This window comes from Neopelma chrysocephalum, unplaced genomic scaffold (genome assembly GCF_003984885.1).
Source record: "Neopelma chrysocephalum unplaced genomic scaffold, ASM398488v2 Primary Assembly neopelma1_68, whole genome shotgun sequence".
NCBI classification, from domain to species: Eukaryota; Metazoa; Chordata; class Aves; order Passeriformes; family Pipridae; genus Neopelma; species Neopelma chrysocephalum.
In genome coordinates, this window is record NW_020897727.1 from 105,866 (window position 1) to 133,666 (window position 27,801).

A 27,801-nucleotide genomic window follows, 5' to 3' on the forward strand; every position below is an offset into this window, starting at 1 on the left:
TCAGGTAATCTGATTAAAGCTTACTATAAAACCAGATCTGCCTTTGGTTTTGCAGTAAATCCAACCTTGACATGTCTTACCACGGCTTTTTATCAAACCTGGAGAAAAGGCACCATGTCACTGCTTGTTAATTATCAATCAAAATGCCAGATTCAGAGAACACTCAGCTTTCTAGATACATGACTGATGACAACTTTAAAAGGAAAGTGCCAAAACACAGAGGATCCAAAATTTGACATTTCAAAAGTTAAGAATTTTTAAAATATGGAAAAAAAAAATCATTCTGAGGGAGATGCTGACTGCAATGTCCTGAAACAGCTACTGCGGCTGCAAATAAACAAAAGTGTACTTCTTGGAACTTGAATTTCTAACACAGAGTGCTCTATTGGCTCATTTTGTGGGCAGAATTTTGGAGGGAGGACAAGCAGGGCCAGAAACACTCTACATGGCCTTCACAAGCTGAAGAGTAAACAAGAAAAAGCTCTTAGTACAATCAGTACAATGACTGGAAATACAAAACAAATGAGTTTTCTTCACCACCTCAAGAGTATTCCTTCAGCACAAAAAACATCCCATCTCTGTTACTTTGTTAACTATGTATTGACTAACATTTTCAAGGAGCAGTTATTTTAAATTAGCACAGAGCAACTGCTGAAATAGTGCACTTGAAATAGAATAAAGACTGGAGCAAATTAGTTATGAAACTAAACACTGTGGCAAGCAGAAGTTCGTTAAAAAGAAGAAATACTAAAGAGAGGAAATAATTGTATGGGATGAAATAAAATCAAACACAGCAAAAGCAACCTCCTTGCTCTTCATCAACTGAGGAAAGATAACAAAACAACAGAACAAAACCCAAGTCTAAAACATATAATTTAGACACCTAAAATTAGGAAGCTGGTTTTTTTTATATTCTCTCTCAGTCAGTGGAGAAAGAGAAAGTAAAAATAAGGTTCTACAAAAACAATTCACAAATAAGGCTGATTTACAGCCCAGGCTCTTACTCAGGGAGGTAACATTAGGTCATAGGAGTATTCCTGACTGAAAGATCCCTTATTCCACTCTCTGAGCACAAACAAGGAGTCTCTTCTGGGCACCCAGGACGGGTAAAAGGGCCGTCCTCATGGGCAGCAAGAAGGAGAGAGAATTTACCTCTCTTCCCTGAATCCTGCCGCTGTTGTATTTCGTGGCAGATCTCCAGTCATTTGCTATGAAAGCTGAACTGAACCCGGGAGATAAAAACATTTTCATCATCTGGAAACAATGAGGAAACTGTGAGAGAGGACCGATTTGTTTCTGCGGGAGGGAAGGAGCAGAAGCGAATGCTGCTCTGGCAGAGTGACAGCGTGAGGGATGAGGCTGCTGGCGCTCGCCCAGCCCCGCTCCCTGCCCGATCCCTGCTCCTCGCTCGCTATTCCAGCAGCCCCGCAACAGGTGACCGCGACCCACCCGCAGACCCCACCGCGCTGCATTCCTAAGGCTGTGCGAGGCTGGGCAATAAGCGCAGGCGGCCTTTTCCCCCACGGACAGATGAGAATCCGCGCGGGCAAGGTTAAGGCTCCTCACACCGCAGAGCAGAGAAGCGCGCCCAGACAAAGGCAGCGCTCCCTGCGCGGGCGGCCGGCGGCACCGCGGGAGCCGAGCGGCAGCGCCGCGCTCCCCGCACGCCGGGGATGCGGGACGACCCGGCTTTGCCATTCCCTTAGGGAAACCCACTGCACTTGCCCCCACCCCGGCTCCCGCGGCATCTCCAGCGGCGGGAGCGCGCCCCGCCCGCGGGCGGCGGGGACAATGCGGGCCGGGCCGGGGAGGCCGCTGGGTGCAGTAGTTCCCTGCCCATCACCTGATGCCTGGGCAAGCGCAGCCGAGGCAGCCGGGACTACAAACCCCGCCAGGCAGCGCGCCCGGCAGCACGGCTGGTGCAATCACACCTTAGCACGCCCCGGGGCCGGGGCAGGGGCAGGCGTCGGCTGGGAGAAGGATGGTTTTACCCGGGACTCTTGCAGAGCAGTAGCTCGGGCACTTCTGCCGGGGACGGGGGGCTGCGGCGCTGTTCGGATGCAATGGTGGGACCTATTGCTGCCGCGGTGGCATCGCAACACTGCAAGATCAGTTGTATCCATTGCAATTAAGTTTGCGGGATCTGGACATCAGAGGACCGAGCATGGACGTGTAACTGTGCCAGCTCTTCGGCGTTTCTTCTGACCGCACCTCCTGCTCGTGTGCCTCCTTCCCAGCGCCCGGCTCCGAGCGCAGAACACACCGATCCTCAGCGCTCGCATCCTGAATCTCGCTTTGGGGAGTACCCGGAGGACCATGCATCGGTTTGCCTTGGTTGCCAGGCAAACTGGGGCCCTCCTGTGCGGCCGCGGGCCGGGGGGCAGCCGGGGCGGAGGGTCGGACACGGCCCTGCTCGGCGCCGCTTCGGTGGCGGCGGGGCGGCAGCCGCGGGGACCCCGCCGGGACGGCACCGTGCGCTGGAGCAGCGCTGCCAAGGCCTCCGCCGTGAACATCAACGAGAAGGCGAGCAGGGAGAAGATCCTCACGCTGGAGTCCATGAACCCGCAAGTGAAAGCGGTGGAATACGCGGTGCGGGGCCCCATCGTCCTGAAAGCCGGGGAGATCGAGAAGGAGCTGCGGAAGGTGAGGCAGGGCAGGGCAGGACAGGCAGGACGCGCTCCCCGCAGCCCACACCGGCCCTGCTCCGGGGCACCTCGGGGGGTTCGGCAGAGCCGGCGGTGGGGCCGGCGGGGACACCCTGACACCCCGCAGGGCTGATGCGCGACCCTGTGGAAGCCTCGGGAAAGCGGGAGGCACCGCTGCAGTGCCTTCTCCTACCAAGTTAAAGACTCAGGACCACGGGCAGCCTTTCCCCCCATCCCTCTTTGCCCCAAGTCGTGGCCGGACACGCTCTCCTTCTCCCGGCCCTGCCCGCTCCGCTCCGGGCATCCCCCGCACCCGCGCCCCTTCTCACGGGGGGCGGGAGAGGCACAAAACAAAGGAACCCGCTGTCCGGCTACTGTTTATCTGGTGTCACTGCCTGCGTAAGGCAAATAGAGCAGTGTTTACATTTCTTCGGCCACTTTGACCCTTTGCTGCAATCCCGCGTGCTTTGTGTTATACAAGGGGGTGACTGACCAGCTTTCGTCATACTGATAGAGCGTTTGAGTCGTTCGTGAGGATTTTAGAGATATCGCCTTGGCCGGGGCAGGGAAACACCTTTGAAACCCCTAACAGGTGAGATGGACCCGGCTGTCCCGGGCACTGCTCCGCAGCCTCATCCAGCACTGCCCTGGGCCGCTCAGAGCCGAGCAGGTGAAGGGTTTTTGAGACCACCGACACTGTGCTCCGCTTTTTTTAATTGCAGAAGTTGAGGTGCTTGAGGACAAGCCTTCAGAGCACAAACGCTCAGTGGCACTGCCCGAAGTTTTAGGTGGTTGGTGCTGGTAGGAGGATCGGAAAATAAAGCAAGATACAAAATACTCCTAAGGGTCTGGGCCAAAATGTACTAAATAAGGCATCCAAATCAGACAGTGCTTACATTTTGTTCTTCATATTTTTTTTTCATATTCCTTAAGACTTAGTATTTGAAAAAAAACCAAAACAAAAAACCTTAGTAATACAGACATGGCTTTTTGCTTCTACTGTTCAAACCACAGCTTCCCCTCCCAGCACAAGGACTCATTTTTGTTTTGAATAAAGCATCTGGCAGCTTTACTTTTCTTTAATTTCAAATATTTTTCCCTGCCTTCACTACTTTAGAAAATCTTGCTAATGTGTTATTACGGGTACTGCAAGACTGTTTTGATCAGTACGTGTAAAGTGCTTTGACAAAAAGGTGCCACAGGAATTCTAAATGTAAGAGATTATTTTAATTCTCTGGTCTTTGCATTTTAAAACCCTTGTTTTAAAAGGTGAAGCATATTTTTAGCTCACTGTAGTATATACATCAATTATTTACATCTACTCAATAATTATTAAAGACAGCTTCTAAAAAAAAAGAATTTTACTTGAAAACTTCAGAATGGTGATGGAGAATTAGTTTCAGAACATCTGTTTTGATTTTTGCCTTAAAACTTGTTTATAAAGGTGTCATTGTGTTTATGCAATGAGGTTTCCTAGTGGGTGCATTTTCGTGAGTATAAAATCTTCCAGTGTTCTCACCAAGTATGTTTGTTTTCAAGTTAATATCACAGGGCAGGAGGTAGTACTTGACAAAACAAATATAAAATGATCCTCACAAACTCCTCCCTACTCCCCTGCTTACTCCAGTTACCAGCTGAGTCACTGACAGAGAGACCGTGCACTTCTGAAAAAAATATAGGAATAAGTCATTGCCAATGGCTTTATTAAAAGATTGTTATGTCAGTTTTGTGCCTACTTACATGGCATTTTCCATTTAAAAGTGTTTGTCTGGAACCAGTCTCATGGAATAGCGTTAGCCATTGATAGTGGCTACCAGCATTCCCAGGGGTGACTGTGCTCTAAGATGACTAAAGCAAACAAACCTCCCAGTTGGCAGGGAAAGAGGACAGAATTACTGCAAAAGTTGAGACAGTGTATCTGCAGAAAACATTAATCAACTTAAGGAAGAAGCTGAAAGACTTTACTTCTTTCCAAACCTTTCAAGTTATTTATTCCTCTTTGCCCTTCTGATAAAAATACTGTTATTCCTTCTATTGTTTAACCAAGCTGTCTGCTAAAGTGTACAGTAACAAAATATTATAGGTTATCTAATTGCCTATTTGTGTGTGTGTGTCTGAAATTCAATTCTGTGTGATCACAGGTCAATGGCTCTTCTTTGTTTACTTTTGATCAAAACTGGACAGCTACTTTTTTCATCCCTCTCAGTCTTAGCTCACAGAGTTAGGCCAAGCCCTGCCAGCAGAATTAACACTGCCAGATAGAGACTGACGAGGTTGTCAGAGGAAGGTGATGCCCCACAGCATGTCTAGATCCAAAACTGCTCTTCATTGACAGCAAAAGAGTTGCCCCATAGCAACTGTACCACGTTTGATGGGGAAGGAGCTTTGCCCAGTGTGACGTACGAGTGCTGCGCTGGCTGGGGTACCAAGAACAGGCAGAGTGAAGCAATGACAGCAAATCTGCATTTATCCTGTTCTGCTGAGATACCTTTAGTCTGAAGTAAAAGCACCTTAAATGTAGCCATTGTCTCATCAGATGTGATAGAGGCTCTCCCTCTTTAAACTTGGTTCAATTCAGTTACACTTCATACTTGCATAACTTATGCAGCTTGTTATGTAGACTATAAAATAGCTACTTGGAGCTGTTTGCACAGTGTAAGCTTTCATCATCTTCTTTGAGTTTTGTCCTGATGTCTCAGATCCTGAATAGCAGTGCCTCTGTTATTCTATCTGGCACTTGCTGCTTTTCTATATTAACTCAAATGATTACAACAGGAGCTGTAACTCCACAGCACACACAGAAATAAGGACTAAAATGTTACTTGAGAAGTCCCTGACTAGGCAACTGGTCTAGGCTAGATCTTGAAAAAGTAAATAAAAATGAGGCATTAGTTTTAGCTCGTGTGCTTAGGACTAAGCCATTGAAAGTGGCAAGAAGAATACTCTGTTAAAACAGAATAAGATTGATTGCTCCGGAGTACAGGTGGGGCATGTTGTACCTGGACTTCATGAGTTTTGTTGGCTTGTGACCCGTATTCATCTAGGTGGAAAATCAATGTTTTGATCTACATTAAGTCTTTCAAGATAGAAATCTTTATGCAAAATCATTGACTTGAATTAACTCCCTGATTTTTTTTTTAATAGGTTTGAACTTGTGTCATGCTTCGAAAGTGAAAATGTGGTTTTTCTTCCTCTTTGCTAATGGTAATATTTAGCTGATTCTGACATACTAAGATGACACAGAAAGAACTGACTTCGACCAATTTCCTCGGTGTTTCTGGGGAACTTTTTAAAGCAAGCTAGAGCACAGACATATTTTAATAAATGATTACACTCTCAATAGTACACAAACAAGACCTTTTTTTCTATCCCCTTTGTGTAGACTTGCTAACAGGTGACCATTGTATCAAGTACTGACTTTAATTGCATTTCAGACTAGAAAATTGATCCTGAACATGAATTCAATGCAAGAATAATGTAATCTTTGGACAGAGCCCTTCTCTTTACTTAATCAGTAATAACAAGCTAGCTTTGTCTTTACCCAGGCAGCACACATACCTGATTTATTACTTTGCATTCATGCTAATTTTAACTGACCTTGTTATGAAAGTCCCTTCATATCTGTTACTCTGACATTTCTCTTCACTTATACTTTCCTTTTTTCTCCCAGTTCCTGATTGGGTTTTACATAATGTCAAGTTCTATGTCAGGTTGAGTTGGGTTTTACATCTACTTGCAAAGCGTGTGCATATTAAACAGCATTTCAGGATCCACAAGTCAGCTCATGAAACATTGGAAGCAGTGCCTGGCTTCATGTAAGTCACACAACACGAGGTTCTTCTTCAGACTTTTAAAGTTACTGAAACAGAATTGTAGGGCAGAAGGGGGTAGAGGGATGGTGTACAGGTATGTATTGGTAGCATGTAGAAAGTTCCTTCAGACCAGCACAGGTGGTTACCATATCCTACCCCTGGGCCTGGAACTGTGGGCCTTCAATGGCAATACACAGTCTCTACACACTGTTCACTTATTTTTTGTGAACAGCCACAGTAGTCTGGCTTACTTTTACAGTAAGAGGGTTGTACACTCATCTCCTGTGCCCACGCTTTTCTTTTGCATAACTATTGCAAACAGGTTCCTGTTGCATGTTTATTCAAGTCACTGGTTCACTCCCTATATTTCTATTTAGATAATAAAACTACCTAAATCCTTCTGGTTATATAGGTGTAACCTCAGGCAGCTTCTGCTGAAGTATTTTGATTAAAAGACTGTAGAGCTTTTATTTTTTCTTTTCTTTTTTTCTTTTTTTTTAGCTAATTCATCAGGCTTTTAAATTGAATAGAAAAAGTCTGGCTTAGAATCCAGCCTTAATTGTAAATGCGAGTTGACTGTGTCTCTGGGAGTTGTGGAAAGATAAAACACAGTTTAGGCAATGACATGCAGAAATATAATTTGACATGCCAAGAAAAAGATACAAGATTGACTGGTACACCCAGTAATGAAAGATGCTAAGCTTAAATTACCATCCTGTAATTTTCTGCTTTGAATACGTGACTGTGTGCACACTAAGAAAGTATCTTCCAGGCAAGAGCATTTGACCTCATTAAGACAGAATGGTTGTTCCTCAGTTGTCTGTACATGTTGCATACATAAGTGAATCTGTAGTAAACCCCCTATTTTTTAACAGGGTGAAAATTGCTGCAGATGAAGATGAAAAAAAAGAGTTTTAAGAGTATGATTACCAAAATCATATGTTCAGAAGCACACAGAACACAAGATCCAGTTGTTTGATCTCTTCTTATTGAATACAGTAGCAAAATCTATTCCAAAATAGCCCTTTTCCAATAGGTCTTCAAGTTAAGAGGGTCCTAATGTCTAATCACTTTCTAATGAGCATTATTTCAGTTCTGTCATTTGCAACACCATTGAAATCTAGAGCTTGATTCATATAGGCAAAATTTCTGAATGCAAATGCACTTTGACCAATGTGTAAGGTAACAGTAACTTGAGGACAAGTCCTGTTCTGTAATCTCTGTATCAGATCTGCCAGTTAATGGTCAGCCCCACGGATTTGCTCATGTGATATGAGGGGGCATGCAAGCCATCACTGCCATTTCCAGTCAAAATCCAGAATTTGCCTTCTCCTTCCTTCCAAAACGAGCTCATGTCAGCTTGAATTACACATGCATAATACAAACTGAAAGCTTTTCTCTGTGGTAAGCAGGTCAGGTTTATTTTTCTGCTGTGAGCTGTTTTAATAAAAAGATTGGAACGCTAATACAGGTCTTTGGGTCCCTATTAGTCAAGGGCCTCTGGGCAGTGCTTTCTTGTCCCTTTGAGTGGAGGAGAAAAAAAAAGCAAGCAAGCAACTTGGCTACTACAGCATAGATCTCAACTGTGCTGAAATGTTTGGATTTGCCAGCTCTCCTATTGTACAGCTTGTTTGTGCAAGTCACAGCAAAACCAGACTCAAGGAAATAGTACAATGTTTCATAGTGTGATGTTATTGCCTGATAATCAGCAAGAGGAGACACGAAGAAGTGGCAATGGAAGTGAAACAATTGAGAGCAGCCAGGAATGGACTACTTCTGAAATTCAGAAATAATTGAAATACCATCTTGCTCTTTTGGGATTAAAAGCAGCTCACATTTTGATGGCCTCCTCATGGGAGCTCTTTTCAGTCCTTTCCTGTTGCCATTACCAAATGCACACATGCTTCTCTCCAGACTGAGGGGGTTTCCTTTGAAATTTGCTGAAGACTTAAGCAAGGACAGCGTTAGGTCAGCTTGCACCCTTCTTCACCCTTTCTGGCCACAGCAATTCGCTAGCATTCTGAAATGGTACTATAGTGAAGGGAACCTCCAGGCATACTAAACCTCCTGAGAGACCAAACCAGCTCATGGCAGGGCACTGCCTTCATGCTAGTTCTGTGGGATAGTGTATGTTCTGGCATCGTGTTGTTTCTTTGACCAGGTAATTCCCCCAACACCTCTTGGCATTGGTGACTCTCCTTGAGAGGCAGCTCATCATTTCATGCAGTATTCCTTGCTTGCTGGGTGTCTTGAGGCTGTGGGAATGTCTAGGGGAAGAGGAAGCTTCCCCAAACCTGGTTAAGTACTTGAAGATTTGTATTGACTCTGCACCAATGAATTCTGGTTCATGTACAAAAATCCCTTCTCCCAACTTCATGTGGTATTTAGAACACTGACACAGTCGTTAGAATAATCCTGTCTGACCTGCTTCAGGTTTCAGATGTTTTTCATCTGGTCTCTTAAAAGAGCAGAGTGACAGAAGTAACTAATTTCCAAAGAGTATATTCCAAATCCTGGAAGATCCCTTTATTCCATTAAAATACTTTCATTATCAAGAAGAGAGCAACTGAAAAATGAATGAACACATTTTTATATTTTCTGCTTTACATCAGAAAGATGGCTTCTGCAGCTTTAAAAATGGCTACTACAATTAGTCTGTCTGCCAAAAATGACAAAAGAATGGCAGGAGACTGGCCTTGTTCCCCAGATGAAGCTGAATCACGTTGTAAGCACAGTGTGAGGTGCCGCCAGAGGCAGAAGGCTTTAACAGTGCTTGTTTTGTAGGTTTTTCTTCTGGATTCGTGTGGTTCATACCCTCTTCAGTAGACATGGGTATCAATCTGGTACTTACTGCTCCCGAGTTTGTTATTAGAGCTCTTGTTATGCAAGCTGCACTTTTCCAAAGCTCTGCCAGCTCCAATCCGGTCAGACTGCGTCTGGAACACACCTTGAGAGCCTGCCTGCACTCAGGGAGGGGGAGAGGTGTGGTGGGGGGCTGCACTCTATCCCTAGAGGAAAGCAAAACAACTCCAGTAACCCAGTGTCTGCTCCCCCTGTGTGTTCCTTGGCTTGTAGGGACATAAATTGTCTCAGCACAGGTCTGTAGGTGACATGGTCAAAGACTGCTTAGCCTTCTGCAGTGAAATAAATCTAACTAACTAGGTCCTGCTGCAGCCCTTCTCCTGCTGTCCTACAACCTGATGTTGAGGTTATCAACATTACATTCATATTTCCTCTTTTCATACAGATCTTTTCATAGACCTCCCACAAAGTATTTAGCATTACTCTTCCCTTGGATACCCACACACACCAGTGCCATCACCACAGGAGAAACCTTGACACAAGTAAACAGTGACTAATGCCACACTTTCTTAGGGATCTGTGTAGAATTCTACCTTGCTCTCATCTGCAGAGTCATAGGCACTGTCTAGACTTCCCTTGATGCCAGCTTCTGATATCCTTGCTTTGAAACTTTGACCCATTAGCGTTTGAGGCTTATTACTCTTTCCAGTTCCTCCTTTCTGAAATGCTAAGATGGGACTTTTTGTTCTAAAGAACTTTTGAACTTTTTTAGAACTTCTTTAAGAACTTGTTTAGAACTTCTTGTTCTAAACTAAAATTGGCAAGTTCTGATATTCCTTCTTCCCCTAGAGTAGAAAAATACTAAGCAGTCATAGCATTTTTTGTAAAGATTTCACTAGGAGGCATGTAGGGAATGTCATGAATAGAGTTCTAAACAATTGCTGATATTTACTTATTGTCAGGCAAGGAAAAGGCCCAAGTTATTTAAAAGCATCTCTCTTTTGAAAGACAAAAAGGGCAACAGCTCTTGTAGCTGAGGCCAAGAAGCACAAGTTAGTCAAGAGGACCATGGGCTTTTAATGTGGGAACTGTGTGTACAGCACAGAAAACCCAACGATTCCTTCTCTAACAAGATTTTACAGTGAGATAACTGTTGTGTGTGTTTTGCTAATTTTTCCAGATCAATCATTTTAGTAGCAAAGATAGTATGGGGTTCATGGGGTTGGTGATGATTCTATACTTGCAGTGATACCCACAGGCAGTGATGGCATAAACACGGAGTTTGGCACTAGTAGTGATCTGGATGGTTTCAATGCTAATAAACTACAATAAACCTGAGACAGACACCAAAAAGGTGATCTGTTATCTTTGTCTGGCATCCCTATTCCTAATTCTTTATTTAGAGCTGAAATGCAACTCTTAATTTAGGGACTCAGATCAACAAGCATAAAAGCAAATGACTTGATGGAGTCACTGTGTCACTTTCAATTATTTAAAGTGAACTTTTTTTTTTTCAATTGCTGCTGAATTTAAGGCCATATAAAATTGACCCTTTTCAATCAGGATCGTGTAAGTCCAGCTGTCTTGTTTTAATGCCATTTACAACTACCTATTCAATTTTAAAAGGAAAAAAACCCTATAGGCTATCAGTCATATGATGGACTGGATCTGTGGGAATTTGAATTATATGGTCACATAACCTCTCAGACACATCACGCAGCCTTAAACCTCCAAATCCTGGCATACCTGGGAATCTGTATCCCTGATGACTACTTGTATTTTGGTCCTTGTTATCTTTGCATATCTGGGTTCTGGTCTGTCACTGAAGTTCAACACATAATCCACTGTAGAAAAGCAAAAATTAGTTCAAGCTTGCCAGCCACATATTCCACGTAACAATTCTGTCACTGTTAGAAGGCCTCCCTACTGTCTCTCAAATATACACCAGAACAACTGTAAATTTATTATTGTCATTTATTCTTCTTGTAATGTTGGCCTTTACTTTCAGTTAATCTTTTTTTATTTAAACCATCGGTGTTTTTTTCTACCAGTCAGCTCTTTACCTTTTTTCCCCCTTATTTTATTTTACTTTTTAAAGGGCTGTGGTTGCTAATCAACATTCATTAGCTGCATTCCCTGTCTTCTCATAATGTGTTCGGTTTCTCACAGGAAAAATGGCTGTCTATTCAGATTTCAGAGACTAAGAAGCTTTTAAATATTCATGGTGATTATTTAGCACTTCTGCTGTTTATCATACAGAGCCTCACTATGATATATTTTGTAAAACATCTCTACATGGAAAAGTCACAATATAATGAATATTTAATCTAAATAAAAATAAATAAACCAATAGTATGTTTACTGCTTTTACTCTAAAAGGGCTAAAGATCTCAAGGCTTGTTTTGTTGGTGGTTTCTCAAATATCCTCAAATCTTTTTAGCTTCCTGACTGATCCATCCTTCCCTTAGGTGTCTCTAAAGTTGCTCTAATACTGACAGTTCAAAGTGCCTTTTTTTCATCTTTTCTACTTCAGTGTGTAGTTTTGAAGCAAGTCAGTCCCTTACTTGCAGCAAGCAGAAAAATAAAAGCCAGCCTATCATTTAAAAATATGTCACAGTCAAACACAATTTCTGTAAATCATTTAAGATTTACTGGCAGTATTGTATAAGAAATGCATTGAGCTTTACATTCAACCCTGTATCTGTTCTGAGATTAGGCACTGTATAGTTACAGCCATATGACAGATACCAAAAAAGAATCACCTACTTCAGTCCTAACAAAATATTCTGCATTCTCCCTTTTTAGGGAATCAAAAAACCTTTTACTGAAGTAATTAAAGCCAACATTGGGGATGCACATGCAATGGGACAGAGGCCAATCACCTTCCTCCGTCAGGTAAGACTATTATAAAATATTATTATTCATTTTTTACTAGAATGTCTTAAAAGCCATCTGATATGTGTATTGGTATAAATGATTCCCTAGATGCAATTAGACTTAAAATATTCTTTTGTAAAGGATTAAAAATTTTCATTTCTGAGCCAAAGGCATAGACCTTGCTTGCTGATTGTCCTCTTTTAAAACAGTAGCTTTCCTTACATTTTATATCTTTCTTCTGCCATTTCTCCTGTGTTATCAGTCAGAACATTCATTATCAATAATGTACTTGAAGTGGTTGTCTTCAGAGAAAAAAGCAAATGCCTTTCTTCACCTGACAGTATACTTTTTGATCTGCAGCAGTTGGGTGCAGGAGTTGTGCTCATTTTGCACATTTTACCTGTGGACAAACTAATTGGTGGGTTAACTTTTAGGAAAGACCACAACAGACTTCGTATTTGTATATTATTCCTAAAACACAAGCAAGGTTAAAACTAGTATTACAGTATTTACTGAGCATCCTTTACAAACACATGTAAAATCCTCAGGCTATAAGAATGTAAATTCAGAGAGTTCTAGGACAAACTAAAGCTGTATCAAACTGGGGGTTATATTCCTTAATATATTCTGCTGGGTCATGTTTCTACTTTTACTATGTTCTATATCACCGCTTCTTTTTTTAATTAAATATTTTCCACAACTTGAAATTAGTAAGAACTGTAAGTTATTTTTGGGAGGGATTATTAGAACATGCAACTGGGACTTTGAAATTTGATCATATTTCTCAGTTCTGCTCTGTATTCAAACTCTTGACTTCTTGTCAATAAGGTGGGCTGGGAATACACAAAGAGTGGAGGATAGAGCTGTTTAGAGATAACATATGAATAATTAACTGTGCTTTACTGTGTTTGCACTGTCTTAGGTCCCTTGGACTCCAGTCTTCACTGTCTGTAATACAAATAGTTAATAGTTCTAGAATTCTTTTTATCAGCACAACTTGGAACCTGATAAGATTTCTTCACTTCTGTAAGACCTACCCTTAAAAAAACAACTGCAAACTCTTCATCAATAACCTGTGTTTTAAATTACCCAGTATTTGTGACCTTCATTTCCAAGGAAAGTTAACAGTAGCATTACCAACCTAAAATAACCACTGATAAAATGGCGAATTTACATTTCCTTGGCACTCTAGGTGGTGGCCCTGTGTACATACCCAAACCTGCTGGACAGCCCAAGTTTTCCAGAAGATGCCAAAAAGCGAGCCAGACGGATCTTGCAGGGCTGTGGAGGAAACAGCTTAGGTAAGACTCGCTTTGAGTTGCTCCTGTTGGTATTAGAAACAGAACAGGTCGTTTCAATATCTGCAACAGTGAAATTTCTTAATCCCATTTTATATGATTGGAAGTCCAATTGGGAGGGCCTGGGACAGCCTGGTGGGGGAGGTTTACTATGTGGCCTACGGATAATCAGTGACTAATTTTTGATGAGACTTATCACAGAAGGGGAGCAGATGAGGGTTATACAGTTATGGAGCCCTCACCACAACAACATCTGGGCATAACTAAAGAGAATGCTGAGCTTTTGTGTACTAGGAAAGTGGCAGAGAGTACTTGTGAGGCTTTATACTGTTGTTATGGCATCTGTAAATCCCAGGCTCTGACAGCTGGTCTCCTGCTAAGACTAGGTCGAGGTTTTTATAGTTCTGTCTTCTCTAGATGTTTCTCTGCCAAGGAGTCTACCACTGTAGACATATACAGACACATATGGTGTGTGTCCATCCCAGCTGATCCAGTTCACAGTCCTGTATCTTTATTCTGAACCATCAGTCCAAGTGTGTTTGTCAGGTTATGGAGTATCAGAAGTTCAGGTACCTGGGTGATAATCCTCTGCAAAGGGAAAGCTACACCACTGAAAGGTGGTGGTTTTTTACCTAGTTGAGATAGTTTTAACTGAATATGTCAGAGCCCTATTTTTCTGGGGTAAAATAACTCTTGAAATAACTACAGAGCTCTGTTCTTCAGCCACTGGTCCTACAAGATACCTGTAGTATCATGTAACTAAGTACGAACTTTGCATATTCAGTAGAGAGGAAATTGAAGAGAATTTCTTTCTCCACTAGCAGCTGTACTGCCTACTTGTACCTGGCAAACACCACTAGAATTTCTACTCTGCGGATACTGTTACAGCTACTGGGTACAGCAAAGAGTCTGGCACACTTAATTACCTTACTTCAAGTAGGCAAACACTGACATTTCAGAGCATGTGTTACAGTAATTGGCATATTTCTTAATCTTTGTGATTGCACTGCCTATTTGCACTGGCATATTTTGAGATTAGGTACTTTGAAACTTAATAAAATAAACAAGACCTAACTAGTGGTTACATTAGCAGTGTTTCAGCCTTGGACTATTCCTGACAACACAGGCTAGTATAGAATGTATTTTATCTTCACCTTCTTTGTATCGGTTTTGTCTTTTAATGTAGAACATTAAAAATACTTTTATCAAAATTGAGAAGTTCCTCTAGCTCAATGAATTCCTTTCCTGTCTTACTTTGGCACAATAAATCCACAAAGTACTGTTGGCATGTAAGAGTTAGTGGGGATACATTTGAGTTTTGACTCAATCTTTCTTTGTAATGATTCTCAAATTCAGGGATGTGATGCGGTTTGAATTGTCAGAATGCTAAGTCTTGTCCCCTTGATTGCTCCCTTCCCCTTAAGGGTGAAATCCCACAGCACCATGCTGGAGTAAAATGAAAGGAATTCATCCTTGCATAATACTTCAGAAATAAGTTCCATTTTCAGCAGATCACGTATTTCCAACAATTGGTGTTAGCTCAGTATGTTCTGAGGAAGTAGACTTGGAACAGTTGCAATATTCAAATAAGATGATAATTCTGAACAAATCCTGTTAATTTCAGTGGATAAATAGAAATTCTGTATGTAACTGGAGTCTAAATGTATTTTTCATGGAATGATACGTGCCAAGAACAACTGTACCTCTGAATTCCTGAAAACTAAAACCACTGTATACCTTACTGATCTGCTGTACTGTTTTCTGCCTCCTCTCCACTCTCCCTTGTCTCCAGTATCGTGTATCAGTCCCTTCTCCTGGCCCCTGTAGCTCACCAGCCTCTGCACAGCACTCCATAAGCACACAGTCTGAGGCAAGTGGACCTGCAGCTGAAAGGAAGTCACTGTGTTGGTAGTCTGACTACTCACTGGTGTTGTCTTCTTGGCTGAGAAGGAGGGATTTGCTTTCTTGGGAAAAATCAAAGGTCAACACCTCATCCCTCTGTGTAGCTTTAAGTGCTGTGTTGTGTTCTAACAAAACCTTATTTTCAATGAATTTGTCAATCCAACACAGAAGTGGCTTCACTACATATGGTCATTTGAAGCGTTGTACCCACATCTAAACCAGCCTCTTTAAATGCATTAATTGTGAAGTTTATCTGAATGTCTTGACCTCTGGATATGAACTAGAATAACCTCACTTCCAATGAATGTTCATTTGGCAAAACCCTGCTCTTAATATTGAGTCTTGCTAGTCCCAGGCCATGTATGAAGGCTCAGCTATGTCCTCAGCTTCTGTTGTGTCCAAACACTCCGGGATTCAATGGACATCACTTTGCATGTGGGCTAACTGGCATGTCTTCCCAGGCATTTGAGAAATTTACCCCTCTCCTCTGTACAAAAATACCTGTTCTATGCATATGCAGCTTTTTGGGTTGGATTTGTTTATTTGCATCCCACAGTGCAAACACACAAGTTCTAGTCAAAGCTATTAATTGAGTGCAGTTAAGTGGAGAAGTACAGGACAATTAAGTGTTATATCCTCAGAGTCTCAGCACTCAATGGAGCACAAGGCAGAATGACAGCTTAGCTTTGCTCTCCTGCTTTACCAGCAGCTTCTGAGCTGTGGTCAAAGACCCATGTACAGACCCAATAGAACTTTTAGTCCTGTAAATGTAAACATTTAGGACATCAGGGAACTTTGTGCCCTGAATTACCACTTTGCCCCATGCAATTGTGCAGTACTTGCAAAGCTTCTTTGTCTTTATAAATCACGGTTTCACAGAAGTGTTACCAGGCAGACTACTAGCATATAACTGAGAGATGAGAGTTAAGTCAGGCACAATTATTCCACTCCACCCAACAAGCAAAGAAGATCCTGCAGCTTCCCGACAAGTGTTCTAAAATAGATGTACACTTGTCACTTCATTGTCCATCAGATTTAGGCTCCATAGCTTGAATCCATTCCTCACCTTGGCCTAGGCTTATTTTTACTCTTTACTTCTTGCACGTACTCAGCAATGATGCACACAGGTATCTAACATCTCATTTTATTTAAAATTATTAGTGGTGCTCTGTAAGCTGCACATGAGATTGGGCTGATCCTGGGCATTTCTGCTCCAAGTAACTGAAAAGTGGTTGTGGGAGATGCTGTGGGGGAAGGAGAGAAGCAGTGTAGGATTTTTTAGGTTTCAGACTGTGGGAGATAATGGTATGATATTATTTTCATATTGCAAATAAACCCCTTATATTTGTCATGGAATTGAAGAAGTTACTTTCCTTTCTACTGTACATACTACCTCTCTTCCTTGTTCCCATTACTTAAATAGATGTTTGTTTATGTTCAGAAGTGATTTCAACATAAAAAAGCAACTGAAAGACAGTAAACATGGGGTTGCTGTCCCAGTTTGCAAAGTAGCCTTTAAGTCATACTTTATACCAATGTTATTTCTGTATTTTAGTGATACTGTATTTGTCAAAATCCAAATTTGTTTGTTTGCTCTAAGAGCAAACCAATTCCCTTTCCTACTCCTTTGGAAAAAAAAAAATCAAACCCATCTTGGGAATCAAAAGTGCTGATATTTACAAACTATACTTTACAATACTAGCTCGGGAGTTTTGTTAGCAAGCAGAAAATGTGATGTTCATTGTACTCAATTGTCATCTCATTCTCTGTTTTTCACAGGATCCTACACTGCCAGTCAAGGTATAAATTGTATCCGTGAAGATGTGGCTTCATATATTGAAAGAAGAGATGGAGGGGTTCCTGCAGACCCAGATAACATTTATCTCACCACTGGGGCAAGTGATGGGATTTCTGTAAGTGTTAAAATTAAACCTGTCCCTTCTTGGTGCAAACTATAATTTGTCAGTTACCTTTGGAAATACAGATCTCTGTTGAACATCAGGTCTCACAAGCTCCTGTGAGTTTGATCTGGCAGATACTGAAGTCACATTCAATGGATATCCACTATGTGGATGTCAGATGCCAGCTAAGAAGCAGGTGCAAAGTCTCTTAATATAAATTAACTTATTCCTTTCTGTAAAGGTACTATGAACTACACAGGTGCCTAAAGATAAATTTAGAACATTCAGACCATTCAGACTAAATAATGATTGTCCTCAGTGGTTAAGGTACATAAGCACTGAAGACTAGAGGGTATCAGTCAGTGGCAGAGAGAAGAGGGAATGACCCCAGATGTGAGAAGTCTCAGCAGCTCGTTTTCCTAGTAAACTCTGCTGGTTCAGATCAATGCCAATGAAAATCCCAAAGATCTATTTCTGTAATCAGCTTGTTTGGGAAAAAGTTCAGGTCTTGGCTTCAACCAAGGTTCAAAGATGGTCCTTGGTTAAGACAGACATAAGTGTCTCTATTAGATTCTTCCTTTACATGGACACATTTACTGATACCAGCAGTACCACCAGTAGAACCACCAGCAGTTCTTTGCTTTTGTTAAGGCAGCCTTTCGTAGCCTGTTGGTAAAAGTGTTTTTTTAAACGACATCTAGTGGCAGAGCTCAGAATGGCAATGATCTGACAGGAACAGCTCTCCAGATGTTGGTAGTGACTTGGCTTTCCAGAGTTTATGATATTGGCAGTTTGTCAGGAATGGCAGCATAGCACATCAAGTCTGTACCATGCTGATTTGATTTCTCCAGTGATGAAAAATCAGCAGTAATATGAGTCTCGTTATTTGTCCCTTTCAAAAATAAAACAGTTATTGTTTCATAGCTCGGACAGAGGGTGTTAAGCAATTTTAAAATATGCATTTGGTCCTGATTGTATATTTTGAATGCTTGATATTTTTAAGCTAGTGGTGGGTACAAAATTATGCTGATTATAAATCATTAGCTTAGCAGCTGAGCTAGTATGTGATGAGAGGTACAGAACAGCAGGTTTTGTACTAGAATCACTGAGAAACTAAAGGATATGCTGCTGAAGAGATATTTTGGGGTTTACACTGTCAGTTACATGCTGATAAGGATGCTTGCTCTGATTGCACCTGCACTTCAGAGTTCTCCCTTGGTTATAAAAAGCAAGAAATCTCTCCACTTCCTGCACCAAATGCACTCTTTTATTTAATTCACATGTAAAAAGCCTACACACAGACACACACAGGTAAATCCTCTGGACTCATCTTAGCACAAATACTACATTTCTGTCTGTATCTTCCAGGCATAAACTGCATATGGTTATATTTCCATCCCAAGACATGCAGATTTTTGGTCTCTTCTGTTACTTGAAAATGGAAACATAATGTGACTGCAGTGTTGTTCCCAGCTAGCCACAATTCCTCCTAATCTAAAACAGGTCTCTGTTCCAAAGGAAAATCTGCACAGTACCCCAGTTCTAATTTCTGATTTTTTTATTGGTCTCTTGTGGTTAGTGAGATAAAATAAATGGAAGGCAACAAGCAAGAACTAGCTGAGGCTTCTTTGCTTACAACTGGGCACAGCAGAAAAATCATCATCTTGATATTCCTGTTTACAAATTTCCCTCTAGCATTGTGCTCAGAATGGTTTTCCTAAATTTTGCAGTTGATCAGGCATGATCTTTGGAAGCCATGACATGCAGAGGAATTCCATTAAACTGAGTTAAACTGAGATAGACTGTCCTCACTCAACCAGTAACAACCTGAAATAAATAAATGCCCTTTCATATGAGAAGATGACTGTATGCTTCTAGAACAGAAATCCACCTTAACTCTGGACGTTTTTAGGAAGGAAGATCAGTAACTTTTTCCAGAGTATACTTTTAACTCTGGTGTTTGATTTTTTTTTTTAATTCCTACTTCTTCCCCAGGCAATTTTAAAGATCCTGATCTCAGGAGGTGGAAAATCCCGAACAGGAGTGATGATTCCTATACCACAGTATCCCTTATATTCAGCAGCCATATCTGAGCTAGATGCTATCCAGGTGAACTACTATTTGGATGAAGAAAATTGCTGGGCTCTAGATGTGAATGAACTTCGCCGTGCCTTGAATGAAGCCAAGGCGTATTGCAACCCAAAAGTCCTCTGCATCATCAACCCTGGAAATCCCACAGGTCTGGGAAATTTGTTTAATTGATGGGTTTTGAGACCTTTTTTTTTTTTAATTTTTCATTCATTTGACATTGCAGGCAAATCCTAAATACACATCAAGTATTTAAAGCTGAATTTTAGAGTTACTGCTCTAAGTTGGGCAATATGTCAGACTTTCAGAAACATTTTTTCAGTATCATGGAACTTCAGAGAGGAGGGAACAGGTTCACTTCACTGGATCCCACTTGAAGCCACTGCTTCCACTGAATTTTTGCAGACTTATGGAATGACTTTCAGTCACTTCTGGTCTTTATGAAGGATCCTGTCTCTGGCATGGCCTGTAGCCTTTTGCTTCTGAGAGACAATGACTGTAGATACTCTGAACTCAGTGGCAACCACTGCCTCCCTCAGAATTTAGTTTTTTGAGTAGTTGAGGTTGATTAGTGAGAAACTAGATCCCACTTAACCATCATGCCTGTGAGCATTTGGAATTATAAGTTATACACAGAGTACTCTTAATAAGCCATTGATTGATTACTGTATCTCACAATTCCTTTGCTCGAGATGGACTAAGTTACCTTAAACCATAAGTCCTCCAAAAATGCTCCTTAATTTCATACTTGATGAACTGAATTCTGAAGTTCAATAGCACTTTTCTGAGAAAGAGGGATATGTTGTTGAAAAGCTAGTAGTCTTACTAGGTCTTACTATATATATATGCTCCACTAACTTTCTTCTTGCTCTAAAAAATCAAACTACAGGACAGGTGCAAAACAGAAAGTGCATTGAAGATGTGATACACTTTGCCTGGGAAGAGAAACTTTTTCTTCTGGCTGATGAGGTAATGGAATATTCTATTCTCTCAAAAGCACAGCTGAGAGTATGAGGTATAATTTTGTTCCATGCGTGGTGTTGGTATTTTTTAAGTACAAGGAACAGATTCTCTGTTATCATACCATATCATAAGACATGAACAAACATGCAAGATTCTTGGTATCAAAGGATCAATATAACAGGTGGCTTGATCTGGGTTTGAACTAGAGAGAAAGTGTAGGAGACACAGGGAAGAACTTTGCTGGAACTGACCTAAAAATCTATCGACCACTTCACATGAAAGAAATAGAAGGAAAATCAATTTAAACATGCAAGTAAAGGTTAAATTGTATACAAAGAAGCTCAGTGTTCTTCCAAAGGCTGAACCTTTAACTATGGTCACATGATAAAAATATATCATGACAGTAACTATTACTTAACAAAGAACCTTGTGTCTTCTAACAGCTTTTAAGTTCTGAGTGTTACCACTGTTTCTTCAGTTCAGATCTGTCTCTCTAAAAGGCCATGTTTTATCCTTAGTTGGGGGAACAGAGCACATTAATGTCTTCTGACTGTTCAGGTTTACCAGGACAATGTGTACTCTGAAGGATGCCAGTTCCATTCTTTCAAAAAGATTCTGTATGAGATGGGACCCGAGTACTATAACAATGTTGAGCTGGCCTCTTTTCACTCCACCTCTAAGGGATACATGGGCGAGTAAGTCTGATTTAGTTTTTTTTTATTTCATCTTCCTCATTAATCTGGTTGGACAGCCCTTTCATGTTACTGACCTGAAGGTAATCCACCATCTTCTATTAATTTTAACTAAAAACTATCAAGAAAGGGAAAAAAGCATTTAAAGCACAGAGTAATGGATTAGCTCTGTGGTTTTCAAAGTATGAAATAATAATCACATTTATTTCAGACACTTAATGCCTCATTTCCACAGAGGTGAAATCCTACAGTCCCAATCTGGACCTGTGATAATGGAAAACTGGTCTCCAACATTCAAGGAAACAGCTCAATAATTGCTGGGACGTTTGATATTGTAAATGTTTGGGTTTGGTTGTTTTGGGGAGGAAGAGATGAAAGAAGAAAGGACACATCATTTGTGATGAAATGTGTGCTGCTACAGCCATGTGCTCCTGTTCTGGAAATTAAACAATCCGTGTTAATTGTTAACTCGCCTGACAGGGAAGCTGCATGTGCACCTTTATCTTGGTATGGGATACTGGGAACTAATGACATCCCATGTAGTTCCATCCTAAACCATTACCAGTATAGCAGCTGTTTCAACAGCCTGTATGTTACATATTGTAAGATTCTCATTAATTGTCTTTCCTCTTCTGCAGACACTTTCATTGCTTTTCCAGTATTTATGCACTTGAGGTTGACCAATCTTTTCTGTTCACTTTGACACAGATGTGGCTACAGAGGAGGTTACATGGAGGTCATTAACTTGCACCCAGAAATCAAAGGACAGCTTGTTAAGCTGCTTTCTGTTCGCCTTTGTCCCCCAGTCTCAGGACAAGCAGCAATGGATATTGTAGTGAATCCTCCAGTACCTGGAGAAGAATCTTACACACAGTTCATAAAGGTCAGCAGTAATGTTCTTTTGTGCATTTCCTAAACCTATCCTAAGTATTGGGAACTCAAAATATGCACAGGGACATATTTTCTTTCCTTTCTCCTCAGACAATCCTGTAATGGAACCAATTTACAGAACCATGCAGTGTATTTAAAATTAACTCAATATGACTACCTTGAAAAATACTAAGAAGACATTATCAAATCAGCTTTCTTGCTGATAAATTCAACTTTTCTCCTGTGTTTAGTTTGACTAAATAAGATTTTTACTAAAATCCAAGTAGGAATGTAAGTTCAAATACAGTTATAAAATCAGCCTTGTTCTTAGGTGTATGCAGTGCCTTTATGTACTGAGCAACATGGCAATCTGTGTTAAAGTATACACGAAGTAAAAATGAAACGGTGTCTGGCTTAAGAAATTACATTATCGAGTCAGATCAAAAGTTCAGCTGATGTGGTCTCTAAAAACAGCCAAGAGTGGATGCTCAGAAGGAAGAATGGAAGAAGGCACACAGATAGAGACTCCTGCAGGTTATTGTGTGTCTACAACACTTTGTAGTTGTATCCTGCTAATGCCTTTTTGCATTGCTGTTTTTAAGAGCAGGACTGGAATTTGGAACGTTGTTTGCTCTAATAGCTCAGCAAAGCCCTAAAAGTGTTTAATTTGGGGAAGGCCTCTTGAAGCATCATAGTTGCCTCTGGAGTTTTTGTTGCCACTTCAAATGTGTCCAACTGAACACCTTTCTTTTAAACAGGAGAAAGAGTCTGTTTTGAACAATCTTGCCAAAAAAGCCAAACTGACAGAAGACATGTTTAACAAGATACCAGGAGTTCACTGCAATCCTCTTCAGGGAGCTATGTATGCTTTCCCACGGATCTTTATTCCTTCCAAAGCCATTGAGGAAGCAAAGGTCAGTCAGTCACTTCTACCTCAATTAATTTTAACCTTCACTGGCCTGTGCCTGCCACTTCTAATGATGAATTTTTATTCCAGAGACAAAGTAAGCTCATATAGTTACAAAAGCAGTACTTCATAGACTATGTATGATCTTAAATATGACACGACCTTTATTTTAAGAGAGGAAAACAAAGCAGAGCATTTCATCACAGAGGTGAGGCTTTCAGGGTGAGAGTGTTCAAGGCATACAAGTAGCTGGACCTGTGCAATTCCAAATTGCTGCCCCTGCCTGAGTTAGGGAGGCAGTGGATTGGGAATGGCAGTGTGCTACTGACCCTGCAAAAGAAGCCCCATTCAGCAAGTTGGGAAAGAGGAATGTTTCCTTACAAATTTACTTTTTTGTGTTTGGGTCAGTAACCTCTATTACTGAAAGGCAATTCTTTCTGTTCCTGACTAGAGCTCTGATACCTGATGTGTAATACTCGTTTTTTAAAGGGAATTTTATCAGCACAGCTGAGAACAAAAATAGGGCTGTTTTTCAGCTGCTTATTTGATTAGGTTTATAACTTGCACGAATTTAAGAACTTTCTAATCAGCAGATAATTTGGGGGAGGGGAAATAATAACTGCCAGCAGAACTGGAACACACAGTTCTCAAATTAATTTAATCTTATCAAATGTCAGTGCCTTAGATTTTTCTAAGTACAATTTTGAGACTTTTGACAAAAAGTTACAAGCAAGTCAAGGAGAATAACAAAATTACCTAAAATCTTTCTTTTGAAGTGAGTGTTTTGTGTAGGTTCCCCAGCCCTGTTCCTCCATGAAGTATTGTTATTTAATTCACAGTGTGAATTTGGGAACTGTCCCATTAGCAAATGTTCCTCACCTTCTTTAGTGAGCAGAATAAGAAACTAATTATGTAAGATAAGGTTTCGGGGAAAAAAAAAAGAATCACAAAATTTTATATATTTTATATCTATATATTCTATAATAATTCCAAAGCATCCATTCCCTTAGGCTCATAAAATGGCACCTGATATGTTCTATTGCATGAAACTTTTGGAAGAGACTGGAATATGTGTTGTACCTGGAAGTGGATTTGGCCAAAGAGAAGGAACCCACCATTTCAGGTACAGTTTCTGTTTGTTTAAAATCAAATTAACAGTAATAAGCAAAATACCATCCCAGTACTTTCTCTTCTGATTAAATATAAGGATTTTTATTTCAGTTATCTCACTTTAAACTGGACAGTTTCAGTGGACTGACAGCTAGGCCAAAGACCTGGTCTGCTAGATGAGCTGTCCAGGTTTTTGTGGTGTTTTCACAGCTTGTTGACATAATTTTATTCTATTTTTATGCACTGGCATTTGAAATGCCTTCTCCAGAAATACAAACAATAATAATATCTTAGACTTTAATCTTAAAGTTGGTTACAGAATTACAAAAATTGCCCTGCATTCTTCTGAGATAAGGAGGCATTAAACAGTGTTTCTATATGGAGAAACTGCATGAAAAATGAAATATCTCTCCTATAAATCTCCTCCTTAAGCATGCTGAATAACTCTTCACTTTACCAAAACAAGATGTTGAGCTAAATAATCTGATACCAGAACTGTGAACATAAACTCTGTTGGTTTTGCTTCCAATAAATAGCACTTTGCTCCAGCCAAGTCACTGATACTAGAATTTATCGTGGAATTTAATCTTATTCAGTCTGAAACAACGTAACAGAGGGTATCTTTAGCCTTGGTAGTTCTGCAACACAGCTGGGTGAGGTACCTGGGTACATATAGCTCCAGGAAAAGGCCAGTGAGTCCATTCCTGCAGCAGTGTGGGAAAAACACTCTCTTCTGTAGGTCTTGCACACAATCTACCATAAATACTCCATGGGATTTTCATATCATGAAGAAGAAGGAAAAAAGGGACTAAAAACTGCAGAGTAGGATATTGCACTGTTCTAATGTTTCTGAATTCAGTTTTCAATTAAAGAAGGAATGTACATTTACTCATGACTGCCCGCTCCTAAAGCTCAAAAAGCTGGGTACAATTTGGCACTATTGTGCCAACTATGGAAACCAAGTTGCTGTTGTTTCTTACTTAATAACCTTCTTCACCACTGAACAGAAAATAACAATTCTTGAATTCCTATGAACTAACCAATTGAAACAAACAGGTCTAGTTTAATAGTATAGTTCAACTGAAGTATAAATGCATAAAACAAGAGAATACATCAAAATGGGTATTAACACGTTACTGTGCCCTGAGATTAATCGAGATCTGTGCAAAGATCACAGTTTAGTTTGTTCTGAAGATAATGTGGATTGTTTTCTTTCTTTCTTTAAATATTATTTTTCAGAATGACCATTCTTCCTCCAGTAGAGAAGCTGAAGATCCTACTGGAGAAAGTGAAAGACTTCCACATAAAGTTTCTTGAAAAGTATGCATGAAACTACTGTGGCTTTTTCCCCCTCATCCCCTCCCCTTCAAGGCAAACGAAGACAATGAACAAAGATGTGCTGAGAATGTGCTGTTCATCTAATTTAACTAAATTCTAAATAGATAGAACCAGTCTCAGATACTGCTACAACGTATTGGACTATTAAAAAGTTAATGTCTGGTATAGAAGGCATTGTTACACCAACTTGTTTTTTAAGGGGAAGGGGAAGAATGTGAAGGAAGTGGTGAGAAGAAAGAATCAGTAAATGTTTTTGTGCCTTGATTGGAAGTTACATTGTGAACTTTTGACTCAGTAGGTTGGGAAAGGGAATTGCTCACTAAAATTATTACTGTTATGTGGAGTTTTTTACAAAACAGAAATGCAAAGATCAATTGTTTAGCTAGGAAAATGTCCCATCCTAAAATTCTACTAAACAAAAATTCAAACCCCTACATTTATAGGTATTGTTTTGTTTAATTTTTGTTGTTGTTGTTAAGTAGGAAATGTTCTCCAGATCTGATTAAGCATGTAGGTACATCATGCTTATTAAAAAATCTTTGGCACATGTGTGCAGATACCTTTGAAATTCTGCTAAAAAGAAATCCTGCCATCACAGCATAATCAGAATGGAATATACAGTTTTGATCAGAGGAGTGAATACAGTGTCCTCTTGGACCCTATTTTTGTGAAACTGAAAGATAATGAGGAATATTTTCTTCTTCTTCATGTGCTGTTCAACACAAAATCCCAGCACAAGAGCGCTGAACATTTCCTCTCACACCAACTCCATGAGTCTCCTATTAACTCTCATCTTTCATACACATGGAACATAGTAAGGTACTGTTTCAAAGCAGATGTGAGCACAGTCAGTCCTTTCAAGTAGGGTAAGACACAACATACTTCCAGAACCACTGTGTCTATGGAGAACATTTGTTTGGAATCACATGACAGAGACCCACGGTGTGGCCAAAATCCAGCTTGAACTGGCAAAGACTAACACATGTTACCAGGGGAAGTGCTGAGGGGGATTTCTAATGAAGGAAAAGGTATTAAAAGGAAAATGTCTTGCACCAAGCATAAAGAGAATGATAGTACAGCTGACACTTAAATCTTCCACTGGCTGAATGACCCTGAGTGCTTTTTAAAGCCCGGCTCAACAAGGTTGCTATCCAGTACAGCTGTATGACTCCACTAATCTATGCCAGTTTCCCTGCAAAACAAAGGACAGCTTCTGTTTCTCTAGAGCTGGAAGCTGGACACCTCCTACTAGCTCTGACAAAGGGCTAAAGGAACAGAGCTTCCAGTATTCAGGCATGAAAGCATTAGCATTTGTCAGGCTTCGCCTCAGCATTTACAGAGTTTATTCATTAAGACTATCACATTTAATCTAGTCATTAATTTTAAGTTACTATATAGAAGTAAACTCATTTTCATGTCTATTAGCACTTTGTTAGGCTGCCTTTGTAGCTGGTTCAACATGCTCTGCTGATCCAAGTTACTAAAGCCAAGGGCTACAGAATCACTGTATGGATAAACCTGTGCCAATTTATTACGTGTGGAAGACGAGAGGTGTTGCTGATAACTGTCCTTGCAACAGCAACCACCAGTCTAGGACACAGCATTAGCTGTACTCCTCACAGTTCCTTGCTGAAGTCTGTGAGAGGAGTTTAGTCCTTCTCAATCACCTGCCAGTGGTCCCAGATCCATGAATGAAAATGTCACGCTGCTACAGAGTTACTGTGGAGGCTTGGAGAGAAAAAAAATCATAGTTTTATCCTTGGAGAAATGCACTTGTGGGAGGACAGCAGACTGAGAATACTTATGCTGCTACTATCCATTGATAAATACAACCTTTTATCTGTTGGCATCCTTAATATGCACTAATAAATCCAGAAAGCAAAACTGTAGTAGGAGATCAGAATATTGATGTGAAAGTAAGACAAACAGCACTTTCCTATTCTGGGAATGTGCCCAAGTGAGATCTGGCTTTGGACTCGTAACGCAGCGTAGATTGAAGCTAAGATCTAACAATGGGAGTTAGAATATTTTTTTATATTTTTGTAACTACAGCTTTTTCATGGGGTAGTATTTGTAATCTAATAAGTCAATAGATTTTATATTTGCCTTGCATTTGCACCTGTTACTTCTGGAAAAAAATGTAAAGGTTTACAAGTTTCTAATGATAATTTACAGGTGTGAAAGGCTTTTTGTTTTCAGTCGGGACAGCAATTCTTACACTTTTAAATCAAAATATAATGACATAAACTGAGTTTTTTCTAAACATTCTATTATGGTGCCTTTTATGTTTGTGACATTATAAGGGATAACAGTTTGTTCTTGATGCATCTCATGTGGAAGCGTGGTGATTTCTATTGTCCATCCACGATATTTGTATGTATTGTGATAAGGTTAATGTGCATTTTTGTGGAACAATGCTGTAAAGCTAAGAAAAGAGGCTTATTTTCCATGTCTTTGAAATCTTTCATCAATAACAGACAATCTTTACTTTCAAGTGCATGCTTCTAGGTTTGATCTTCCTACAGGTGCTCCTTATAACAGTACTTCAGATGTATGAGACTTCCAAATAATAAAGCACATGTTAAAAAAAGGGTAA

The 27,801-nt window shown here is 40.5% G+C and overlaps 1 protein-coding gene across 1 annotated transcript; it reads left to right on the forward strand.

The window, feature by feature from the left end:
- The first annotated feature begins 1,880 nt into the window (after positions 1 to 1,880).
- Positions 1,881 to 27,801, forward strand: LOC113968443 (alanine aminotransferase 2). The gene is made up of 11 exons (XM_027685015.1): positions 1,881 to 2,643; positions 12,065 to 12,154; positions 13,329 to 13,437; positions 17,116 to 17,249; positions 19,233 to 19,476; positions 20,215 to 20,294; positions 20,847 to 20,983; positions 21,689 to 21,863; positions 22,609 to 22,764; positions 23,768 to 23,880; positions 25,107 to 27,801. The coding sequence occupies exons 1-11, from the start codon at positions 2,317 to 2,319 to the stop codon at positions 25,195 to 25,197; spliced, it is 1,656 nt and encodes a 551-aa protein (XP_027540816.1). The 5' UTR covers positions 1,881 to 2,316; the 3' UTR covers positions 25,198 to 27,801.